Here is a 12,545-nt window from a genome sequence, read left to right on the forward strand (position 1 = left end):
TACACAGACTGACAGAAATGGTCTTTATGACAACCTGTCAAAATAAAATTTCGGTATAACTTGAAGAAACTCAAACAGAAATATAGTACTATTGTACAGTAGAGTATGCTATACTTCAAGTATTAGCATACTTGATATGCTATACTTCCTATTCTCTAATAATAATAGTTAATTAAAAAACACAGAAACTCTGGTTACAACCCACCAAAATAAAAGTTTGGTCTAACTCAAAGAAATTCTGTAAGAAATTGCTTAGTAAAATACTTAAAAAAAAGATATACTAAAACATTATTTTAAAGGAATATCACACAAATTTTCATAGAAGTTTTAATTTAAGCTTGCCAAAACAATACCACCATTGTTTTCAAAAACAATTTCTAAAAGAACATTTGTATTTGTGCCTATAATGTTTATTTATTTATTATTATTGTCAGCAAAACCTATGCTTCAGTGTTACGTCCATAGGGACATAAGTGATTTTGTCTTTTGATTTCATTAACCATTGGGTTTACTGTGTGTATGTGTGTAGATTGTGATCTTGTTTCTTTTACTCCTCCTACCTCTCTCTGCTTGGCAGGCAAATGAGTGCCACCTGACTCCTGTTTAGCTCATTAGCTGGAGTATAAAGGAACTTTCAATAGCTGCATTCCAGTGTGAAAGGCTGAGGTGATCCATACTTGCAACTGCCATCTTCCAGTTCAAGTGTTGGGATTTTAAGCGCTTGTCTAAACTCTTGTCTACTTAAGTGTTTGTTGATTGCTTCAGCTATAGTGTTAAAGTGAAGTTATTGAGAGTTGCAGAGTGTCTGTCATTTTTAGTTTAACTGCTTAAGTGGAAGTGGAATATTTTTCTTGTAGGGAGGTGGATGTAATTTATTTTAGAAATTATCCTTTTTCTCCTGTGTTTGAGTTAGAGAGGAAGTCAGGGAAGTATCTCTGTCCTTTTCTTTTTGTTTGGTAGGTAAGTTAATACTGAAAACCATAGTCAGAGGAAACTTGTTTATTGTTTTGGCCTTTCCCCTCCTGAAGCCTTATATTTTTCCATTCTGTTAAATAAAATACCTCTGGTTGTTTGCTCAAACCTGTGTTACTGAGCTTTCTTGTGTATCTGCCCTGGAACTTGGAGACGGCAGTTCTATCAGTCTCTCTCCACCGTTTATTTGTTACCCCCCTTTCACCCCTAGATCTCTGTTTTTAAAGGGGTACGTAACATCAGGGACCATATTCATATAACATCTAAGGCTAAATCTAGCTCTTGACTGGTTGAGTTAGATGGTGATTAACACTAAACAGTAGAAAATCAGTTGAGTCTCCCCAGCTGGAAATGGCTGTTAAAATCTTGTGTTTCTTATAATAAATTGACATATTGGGAACACTGAACCTTTTATAATGCTCTTAATTACATGTTGATGCATACTGTATGCATTAGTGAGTGTGGTGGTGCTGATGGGATATGGTCACTTATTCCTTATATGTTTGTAATGTTTGATTTAACTGTTTCAAATGCAAGACATGAATTGCATGAGATTAAGATTGTAAATGATAGCCTGTGTCCTTGTAGTGTGCACATAAATTTATCATCAAACTGATAACTGTGACTAAATTACGTCTGCCATATGTTGCCACCCCTCAAAAATTCCTGCCCCCTTCTCGCCACCCCGTAGATATTTTTCTAGATCCGCCCCTTCTGTCCGGTTATGTTCTTCTTTCATACTTTTCTTAGAATTTATACTGTTGACATGCTAAAATATTGCATCTAACTGCAGTTTTATTTCATTCAGTAATAATCATTTATCGTTAAATATATCAGAAATTAGCTGAAATGTATGATATTAGCTGAAATGTATAATAGTAGAAATTAGTCTTAGTTTACCCTTAACATTAAATTAAGAAAACAACTTCTTATGAAGTTTTCGTTGCGCCCATTACATACACTACGATGACGTCGCCGGCCTACTACAGCGAGCTATCGCGAGACCGTTAAGGGCGGATTACGTCAGTCACCGACCGTGTAACACGGACACTGATCGGAGGAGAACAGATGAGGGTATGTAAGAATATTACCGAAATTACCACTTACATTTTTAAGTTCATTCTTAAATCTCTCATCTTAGTCGATGTAATGAGTAATCTTGACATTTGTTGTTGTTATTGTTGTATATGAGGCTCAATGACAGCTGTGACTCCTTTAGCCTATGCTAAATTAGCTTAGCATGCTGTCAGCTCACCCCTTTTTGACTGAATAACTTATAACTTTTCGTTTTCTTTAATATGTTACAAAGCTAATATGATAATATTTATTTTATTGATGATCGCCTCGGTCACTATTACAGCTCAAATGATTATAAGTTTGATCATGCTAATGCTAGTGAAACAACCTCAGAGATTGTGCCATTCTCTTTTAAAATGAATGATAACGTTAGTAAGCTTTCATTACTTTTCCTGAAGGAAGTGCTTTATTTAAGTTTAATTCCAGTAAAATTTTCTCAATCCATTAAAAGTCATAACATGAAAAGTTTCATGAAGAGTGCAAAATAATAACTAACGTTAACCTAAATGTTATTTTTAAATGTTATTATTGATTAATATGTTTGAATAACATTATAAAGTATGGATTTAAAAGTTTGTACATTTTTTTGAGGAGTTAATTATTTTACACATGTTGGGAATTAGGAAAGAACAGTAACATTTCTAGGTTTAATTAAACTCTAATTCTAAACTCTTGCAGTAATGTAGATGAGCAGCTAAAGAGTGTGTGTGTTTTGTTGACAGGTGACCCTCTGAAGCCATGAAGATGCTGTCGTGTCTCTTCAGGCTCCATGGCCTGTTCGTCGCCTCTCATCCATGGGAGGTCATCTTGGGAACGGTTGCTGTGACCATGTGTCTGATGTCCATGAACGCTTTCTCTACCACTGACCAGATCTGTGGCTGGAGCCATCAGTGTCCCAAAGTACAGGAGGTACACGCATCACATTTCAGATTATAAAACCATTCAAATGTCTCTTTATATATTTACAGGTTGAAATGTTTGCTGTAAACTGTATGTAGTTGAGAAGTATGATCTTTAAATGAAACATCATGTTTATACATTATAGCATTTTTATATGTCATGTATTTTAAATTACATAAAATATTTACATGATTTTTTTGCACATTTTTAGAAAATTCTAAGCGGTGACATGAACATTTTAACCATCACGAGATGTGTAGCCATCATTTACATCTACTTCCAGTTCAGACACCTCCGTCAGCTCGGCTCCAAGTACATACTGGGTGAGTTTCTTTCTCTGAAACTTATTTACTTTAGTAATCTGACATATTTCTGAGTGTAACAGCATATTTAAAGAGGAAAAAATGTTTGACAATTGAAATTTTAGAGCTTGATTAAATGGTGAAATGTGTTTCTATAGGACAGATGGTTGGAAAATACAGTACTTGATGAAGTAATATTATGAATACCAACATATTTTTCTTTTGAATAAACAATGCATTGATTCATTATTCACAGTTAAGGAGAAGAAACATGAATTTCGATGATGTATTGAATTTAAATGTACAATCTTAACCATTCATTTTATAAAAATTACTGTCTTGTGTCCAGGAATCGCTGGTCTGTTCACCATCTTCTCCAGCTTTGTGTTCAGCACTGTGGTGGTTCAGTTTCTGGGCAAAGAGCTCACAGGACTGAAGTATGAATCTCATCCGTCTCTTGTCATGTGCTGTGTGTCTTGAGTTTGTCTCTAAACGGTCTCGTCATGTTCCCGCAGTGAGGCGCTGCCGTTCTTCCTGCTGCTGATCGATCTGTCTAAAGCCTGCACACTGGCCAAGTTCGCTCTCAGCTCAAACTCACAGGTACTAAAATCTGATATTGCAGCAATAAATAGAAAACAGCAGCATGAATATAGCATTTTGTTTTTCAAGTTTTTTTATTTTATTTTATTTGAGCATCTAGACGAATCTCAAATTACTTTCTGCATGTTATAGTTTTTTATAGATTTTTAGTCAATTTAAATGATTTCTGTGAATGTTCAAAGTGGTCCATTTAAATAACTAGTTTCAATATAGTTAATACAAATTATTAATGTGTTTGCATCATCACTGAAGTGAACACTATAGAAAATGAAAAAAAGCCCAAAAAAATTATCCAAGTGGATATTGCTGTTTGTTACTACCGTATTTTTCGGACTATAAATCGCACCTGAGTATAAGTCGCATCAGTCCAAAATACATCATGATGAGAAAAAAACAATTATAAGTCGCACTGGACTATAAGTCGCATTTATTTAGAAACAAGAGAAAACATTACCGTCTCCAGCCGTGAGAGGGCGCTCTATGTCTTCAGTGTAGACTACAGGAGCACAGAGCAGCATAGAGCGCCCTGTGGCGGCTGGAGACGGTAATGTTTTCTCTTGGTTCATTTCTCTAGTTCATTTATGTCGGTTCATGTCAAATTAATTTTGATAAATAAGTTGCACCTGACTATAAGTCGCAGGACCAGCCAAACTATGAAAAAATAGGACTTATAGACCGGAAAATACGGTAAGTAACTATTATAATCGGGGTAATTATTGTTTACTAAAACAAAAACATTAAATTAAAAAACGTAACTTCATTAAGGTTAACTTTATGTACTAAATAATATTAATATAAATATATTATTTAAAATATATGGACACATATAAAAAAAACTAATAAAAATAACTAAAACACAACAAAATAAACAAAATAAAATAAAAAAGGAATATAAAACAGAAAAATAAATCTTGTAACTGCACAGGAGGAGGTCAGAGAGAATATTGCTAAAGGCATGGCCATCCTGGGTCCCACATTCACGCTGGACGCAGTGGTGGAGTGTCTGGTCATCGGTGTGGGAACTATGTCTGGTAAGATGAAGCTGCATCTCTCATTGTGTCTCTTTTACATTCTCTCTTTACTTTCTGTTTATTCTCCAAATAATTTGACAAAAAATAGTTATGCATATAAACCTGTGTAAATATCTGAGGATGAATATAATTTTTTTTTTTTTTCAAAAGTATTATTTTCAGTCTATAATATAACTTTTTAGCAATTAATAATGACTGGAAAAGTCACTGGAACACTTAAAAATGTGATGCTAATCTTGCTTTCACTGTAACTACTTCCTGTGTGATTGCAGGTGTGCGTCAGCTGGAGATCATGTGCTGTTTCGGCTGCATGTCGGTTCTGGCCAATTACTTTGTGTTCATGACCTTCTTCCCCGCCTGTGTGTCGCTGGTGTTAGAGGTCAGTGTGTTTGTACGATGTTCTGTATAACATATAAACCCAGATGTGAGTGAGCATTGACCCCAGTCGCTCTCTCTTGTCTCGTCCAGCTGTCCCGTGAGAGTCGTGAGGGTCGGCCCATCTGGCAGCTCAGCCACTTCGCTCGTGTTCTGGAGGAAGAAGAGGGAAACAAACCAAACCCCGTCACTCAGAAAGTCAAAATGATCATGGTGCGTTTAGGAAACACCAGGCTTACAGTAATGTCATACACTGCTGTTCAAAAATTTGGGGTCCGTACATTTTTTAATTAATGCTTTTAGTCATCAAGGACACATTAAATTAATCAAAAGTGACAGTAAAAACATTATAATGTAAAAAAAAAAAACCCTGTTTAAATAAATTGTTCATCAAAGAATCACGGTTTTCAACATTGGTAATAATCAGAAACATTTCTTGAGCAGCAAATCAGAATGATTTCTGAAGATCATGTGAAACTAAAGACTGAAAATTCAGCTTTGATCACTTCAATATATTACATTTTAACAGATATTCACATAAAAAGTTATTTTGAGTGGCAAAAAAAAAGCACAAGATGACTTTTAATTAAACAAATGCAGCCTTACTGATGTTCACATGACTTCGTTCTGATTTTGGTTTGTTTCAGTCGTTGGGTTTGGCTCTGGTTCACGCTCGCAGTCGACTCGTGACCGAATCTCCCACGCACAACATGAGCAGTTCAGACGTGGTTCTGCCCGCAGCGAGCATGGAGTCCGACAGAACCATGTCCAGGTGCGAGCTGAGAAACATGACACCGTCGAGAAGGAAAACTCCTCTATTCAATCATTAATAATAATCTCTTCTTTCTCTCAGTGTGGATCTGGAGCAGGTCATCACGCTCTCTCTCGCTCTGTTATTGGCAGCCAAGTATGTGTTTTTCGAGCAGGCCGAAACAGAATCCTCTCTGTCTATTAAATCCCATGTGGCCACGCCCAACTGCTCCCTGACCAATAGGAGAGGAGGGGAGGAATGTTGTCAGAGGGATTTGACCCTGCCCAAAGCCCTGATGGGGGTCACTACATATAAAAGTGAAAGAGAGCCACCCGATCTGTCAGATGGAAACTGTGAAGAGGAAGAATCGGATGCGCCCCAGTCTCACCAGCGCCGCCCTGTGGACGAATGTCTGATGATCCTTAAAGACCCCAAAGTAATTCATCAGTCACATGTTATTCAGTTTATTCATTGTTTGTTTTGTTTTCTAATGTTTATAAATTCATTTGTTTTTCAATAAATTTTTTCTTTCAATGTTTTTTTATTTTTATTTCCTTTGCATTAAATTTTTTTTTGTGCATTGTTTTTTGATCTAGCTTTTTTTTCTCCACTATTTCAGTTTCTGAAGCTTTTTCACCTGTTCTTTCTTTTTGTTTCTTTGTATTTTTATTTTGGTTTCCGGTTTATTTCCTTCTATTTGTTTATTTTTGTATTTATAAAATTTTTTGTTTTACTTTGATTAGTTTTTTGCAAATTCATTTTTTAAAATTTAGTTTATTATATCTGCTTTTATCTGTTGTTCGTTCACAGTTTTTTTCCTTTTTTTGTTTATTCATTTTTTGTTTCTAATGTTTAATTTATTTGTTCTTCCATTTTTTTTCTTTTCATCCATATTTTTTCTGTAGATGATTCATAATTTTTTTGTCTTGTGATTCTTAAAGACCGTTCTGTTATCAATCAGTAATTAACTAAACTTCATGTGCCTTACTTGATCTCTTTCTCTTCTTTCAGAGAGGAGCTCGTTGCCTGACTGACGCTGAGGTGATGGCATTAGTGGAGTGCAGGGGCATTCTGGGATACCGTCTGGAAGCAGTGATGGAGAGTCCAGAGAGGGGCGTGGCCATACGCAGAGAAATGCTGTCAGTCAAACTCCCGGAGGCGTCTGCGCTGGAGAAGCTGCCCTACAGACACTACGACTACTCTCAGGTGCTGCTCTGGAGATCCAGACTCACATGTGTGATCACGTCACCGCTGGATCGATGTTTAATGCTGTTTCCTCCTCCTCAGGTGTTTGGCACCAACTGTGAGAATGTGATTGGCTATGTACCTGTGCCAGTGGGCGTGGCCGGACCACTCCTATTGGACGGGAAAGAATTCCATGTCCCCATGGCAACAACAGAAGGCTGTTTAGTGGCCAGCACTAACCGCGGATGCAGAGCAGTCACAGTGAGTCATGTGGTCATTTTATATCATTAAGTATATATATGAGTAAAAATAGGGAATAAATAAATGAATGAATGACATTCTACTACTATTCAACTTCTATTTCTGTTTTCTTTTGCTCGGTCATTTGTTCTTCTTTTGGCTGATGAATTGAGTCTTTTGTTAATTAGTTTTGATTTATTTTGTTTATTAATTTGTTTGCTTGTTCAGGCATTCTTCATTTTGGTGTCTGGTTTTCTTTGTCATTTCAGTGTTTATTTATATATATATTTTTTTTTGTTTATCCTCTTTCTTTTGATCTTTTTAATTTTTTTATTTACTTTTACACTTTTTTTAATTTATCTATTTTATTGTTTTTTTTCTCCCTTTGTTGATTAAATTTATTTTGCACATTAGTTTTTTTTTCTTTTATTTTGATTTGGTCTTTGTTTGATCTTCTGTTCATTCTGTTTAAATTTTTACTTGCTTGTTTGTTGATTCATTCTTCTGGTCTTTTTTCAGTTTGTTGATTTGTTTCTTTGTCTTTCTGCTTATTTTTTAAATTCCAATTTTCCATGTTTTTCTGTCTTTCTTTTGTTGACATATTATTTGGCACAGTCATTGATTGGGTTTGGTTCTGTCTTGTGTTAAGTGTCTCCTCACTCAGCACTGTGTGTGTGTGTGTGTGTGTGTGTAGTTGTCGGGGGGCGTGAGCAGTCGTGTTCTGGCGGATGGAATGACTCGAGGGCCGGTGGTTCAGATGCCGTCGGCGTGTCGTGCAGCGGAGGTCAAAGGTTGGCTGGAGACTCCAGAAGGGTTCAGTGCCGTCAAACAGGCCTTTGATCACACCAGCAGGTCAGAGGGCAAAGGTCACCTACAGAATGAACCCTATATAGCACTGCTGTGGGATAGTTTCCAGTGCCCAGGTTAACTTCAGCTCTGAAATAGCTGTGTGTGTTTCTCAGGTTTGCCCGTCTGGACCGGCTGCAGGTCAGTTTGGCCGGGAGGAACCTGTACATCCGCTTCCAGTCTCAGACCGGAGACGCCATGGGCATGAACATGCTGTCAAAGGTGTGTGAGATGAACCAGAGCTCCAGTGTCTCTCATATTACTGCAGATTTATGGGTCACAGAGGAGCTGACCTTTACTCCAGCCCGGACTTTAATAGATGTTCCTGCTCTATTTTAAATGCACTATTATATTAAAATACATACCTTTACCAATATAAGAGCGGAGACGCATTCATAAGAAAACATATTTCTATAAACACAATCCAATTAATTGTCAGCCTTCAATTAATTTTTCTTAAGTGATGTATAATATTGTCCATAAATATTTTTTTTCCCTCATATCTAACAAGACAATAATAATACGAATATATTATATATAAATATTATATTTATTATATATTATATATATATATATATATATATATATATATATATATATATATATATTCCTATTATAATAATAATAATTACAGTTATATAGATAATAACTATAAATAATTTTCTAAATGCGTAACGAGTTTACAAATGTTCTGTATTTATTATATTTTATTTTTACATATCGAAACTATAATAACAGTTGCTTCTGTTGTGTGACATGAAGGTACAGTGTTGGTGTTTTTTGGTGTGTGTAGGGAACCGAACAGGCTCTGAGCAGACTTCAAGAGCGCTATCCTGACATGCGTCTGCTAGCCGTCAGCGGGAACTACTGCACCGATAAAAAATCAGCCGCTGTCAACTGGATCCACGGCAGAGGAAAGTCCACCGTGTGTGAAGCCGTCATCCCAGCACGAGTCGTCAGAGAGGTCAGACATCAGTTTACTAAGGGAAATATAGCTACTGTTCCTCTAGGGGGCATCAGAGAGCCAAACATCTCAGGTGTATCCTTCTGAATATGCTGAACACATGAAATGCCAAACTTTAGCATCAGTGGACTGTGTTTGCAGGTGTTGAAGAGCAGCACAGCGGCTCTGGTGGAGCTGAACATCAGTAAGAATCTGGTGGGGTCAGCGATGGCGGGAAGCATCGGGGGTTTCAACGCTCATGCAGCAAACGTGGTAACAGCCATTTACATCGCCTGCGGACAGGTGCGTGAGAACTACAGCTGTTAACACCACATGTGCTTTATTACTACACATATTCCTCATGCGCAGTTTAGCTTGTTATGCATTGTGAATATTAGAATATATAATAATGTATGCATTTATAAACTTATATTAGTTGCATATTTACTATCAGTTATTATATGATTGCTATATAAGTAGTTAATATGTTTGTGTAGGATCCGGCGCAGACGGTGGGCAGCAGTAACTGTATTACTCTGATGGAGAGTTTCGGGACGGATGGAGAGGATCTGTACGTGTCCTGCACCATGCCTTCATTAGAGCTGGGAACTGTGGGAGGAGGAACCGGGCTGCCTGCACAACACGCCTGTTTACAGGTAACACACACACACACACACACACACACGGACAGCACACCAGCTGTAGATGAGCTAAACGCCCTGCTCTGTGTGTTGATCAGATGTTGGGAGTCCACGGCTCCAGCGATCAGTGTCCCGGTGAGAACTCGAGGACGCTGGCGAGGATCGTCTGTGCCACGGTTCTGGCCGGAGAGCTGTCTCTGATGGCCGCTCTCTCCGCCGGACACCTGGTCAAGAGTCACATGACTCACAACAGGTACAGCACACACCTGCATCATGATGTGAGCGCTGACATAAGCATACAAAACCTTTCCTTTCCATAAACACAGATGACTTCAAATTTTCTTTTATATTCTACATATTTGCAATAAATATTATTCGCAATTAGTCTTCTCAGAAACAAAGTAGGAGAGAGAGATAGTGGGGTGGGATCGGGGAAAGTCCTCGAGTCGGGATTCTAACTTGGGACGCATGTAGTGCAATGATGCTGTATGTAATATAAACACACACACACACACACCCATATATATATATATATATATATATATATATATATATATATATATAAAGGGCTGTCAGTTTAACACGTCAACTGAATTAGTAATGGAAAAAATAACGCTATTTTAAATAGTTCATGCTCTGGCTCCGCCCCCAGACCTTTACATCATCTTACATTTCACACAGTTGACTGCTGACAAAAATGATGCATAGAAATAACTCCATAAATGCAGTTTTTTCCTAAATTAAGACATTGGGGCAAAAAAAGCCCCTGTATAAGTTTTTGTGTCATATTTATTTTATATCATATATATAACATCACACGATCAGCGAGAGCAAGATCACACAAGGTTTAAATGTGATTTTATACAACATTTCAGTTGATAAGTTGATATTATGTTATATTTTAAACACAATATTATGTTTTTGCTAATTTTTTTGTAGTTTTAATACCTTTATAGCGTCCCAGAGCAACACAGCAGTGTTTAGTTTCTGAATAAATCTGCATTTGAACGAATCGTGTGAACGAATGATTCAAAGGTCCTTCCAGAAAATGAGTCATTTACTTCATTCCTGAATGAATCAACCGTTTGAACGAATCAAATGAAGACCTTTACCGCCACATGCTGGCAGATTTTGTTTCTTATTTAGAAATTTTAAAAGCTTCATAATTTACTCACCCTCATGTCGTGTCAAACCTTTCTTTTGTGCACATTATAGAATACATTTATTTATTAATATATAGTTTACATTACTTATTGCATTTAACCAGTTGTTTATTTCCCAAATTGTCTAGTAATATTAACATTGTAACATTTATAGCATTAGGATATTTATTAATATTTATATCACGGTATAAGTTTACATTTATATTGTTTTTTGTGTTGTTTTTTGATTCTAAAGTGTTTTTACTCTAACAGGTCAAAAGTCAATCTTCGACAGACTGAACCGCAGCCGAATGAAGCTTCCTGAGGAACAGAGAACTCTGGGAAACGGAGTCTGTGTGGTTTCTGGTGATTTAACTCTGATGTCTGAAGAAGTTCTCTTCTGTGAAGCAGCTGGAAAGACTAATGCGTGACGTTTGAGCTGTGCCTCTGTTTTGTGAGACGACTACAACAGTAAATGAGCGAGATGCTGCTGCGTTTGTGACTCGATTGCTGCTCGTTTCACTCAGTCTGTGTGCGTCTGTGTCTTGCACTAAAAGCCAAAACCGTTACTTGCTCCAGATTTGTCAAAACCTGGTACAAACTGAAAAAGTTTCTTTTGCTTGATAGGTAAAACTGCAGAAAAGGGGACATGAAAACAGGCTCTTTTGCACACAGGTGGAACATTTCTAGACTAAATCATGATCTCAGATCAGAGTTTGATGGGGATTTTGCAGTTTGGGTCTTCAGTCTCTGAATGAATGTATTTAAATCATGTTTAATTGATCACACCAAACTCACTGTGACAAACTCCACTGATGGACCTTATAAACCAGGTGCTACTGTACTTTAATAAGTCATTTGAGTTTATAGTCTTGAGTGTGAATGTTGTGTGTGTAACTAAAAACATGCGTTTGTTGCCGCTGTATGAATTGATGACTTTTTGTCAACAAAAGCAAATCGTTTCACTTTCTGACCATAGAAAGTGCTGATGAAGCCATATCTGTGTCTTGCTTTGTCTCGCTAAACCACTGATCAGATGAGCATATTTTTAAATTATCACCATATTTTTGTTAACCGTTTATAAAAAATTAAACCGGACAAATGAACATGAGTATTTGCTTTGTGTACAATAGTTTTTTTTTTTTTTTTTAATGATCAGTTTTTATTGGGTGGCTTGTCAGGGCTGAATGTTTTAATGATACAAAGACCATTCAAAAGATCGAAGAAAAAATTGGTTTGTTCAACCCATGAGAACTGTAAAACCTGCAGTTGAATTCAAGTGTGCATGCAGAATGGGGCGGGGCTACAAGTATAGCTCCGCCCACGGCACATTTCATTGGTTAGTGGCAAAGTTGTCAATAAGACTGTAACTGACCACTTACATGTTTAACAACAAATGAAGTATTACAAATAATCAAAAGTATTATAAATCAATCAATAATTTACACTTTACAACAATATCAGAATCAAACACTGAGGTTGCATGTGAGAGTTTTAAAACTCATTAATGAAAGAGAATATGGATCCAAACAAGCAGAAC

At 36.8% G+C, this 12,545-nt stretch overlaps 1 protein-coding gene across 1 annotated transcript; it reads left to right on the forward strand.

The window, feature by feature from the left end:
- Positions 1 to 1,964: 1,964 nt before the first annotated feature.
- On the forward strand, positions 1,965 to 12,116 carry LOC113039106 (3-hydroxy-3-methylglutaryl-coenzyme A reductase-like). The gene is made up of 19 exons (XM_026197009.1): positions 1,965 to 2,046; positions 2,772 to 2,958; positions 3,161 to 3,272; positions 3,601 to 3,688; positions 3,767 to 3,851; positions 4,777 to 4,882; positions 5,155 to 5,261; positions 5,351 to 5,470; positions 5,905 to 6,029; positions 6,111 to 6,444; positions 7,020 to 7,214; positions 7,296 to 7,454; positions 8,128 to 8,285; positions 8,396 to 8,501; positions 9,073 to 9,243; positions 9,385 to 9,525; positions 9,720 to 9,878; positions 9,962 to 10,116; positions 11,279 to 12,116. The coding sequence occupies exons 2-19, from the start codon at positions 2,788 to 2,790 to the stop codon at positions 11,328 to 11,330; spliced, it is 2,544 nt and encodes an 847-aa protein (XP_026052794.1). The 5' UTR covers positions 1,965 to 2,046; positions 2,772 to 2,787; the 3' UTR covers positions 11,331 to 12,116.
- Positions 12,117 to 12,545: the final 429 nt, after the last annotated feature.

Source organism: Carassius auratus, chromosome 21 (genome assembly GCF_003368295.1).
Source record: "Carassius auratus strain Wakin chromosome 21, ASM336829v1, whole genome shotgun sequence".
Lineage (NCBI taxonomy): Eukaryota > Metazoa > Chordata > Actinopteri > Cypriniformes > Cyprinidae > Carassius > Carassius auratus.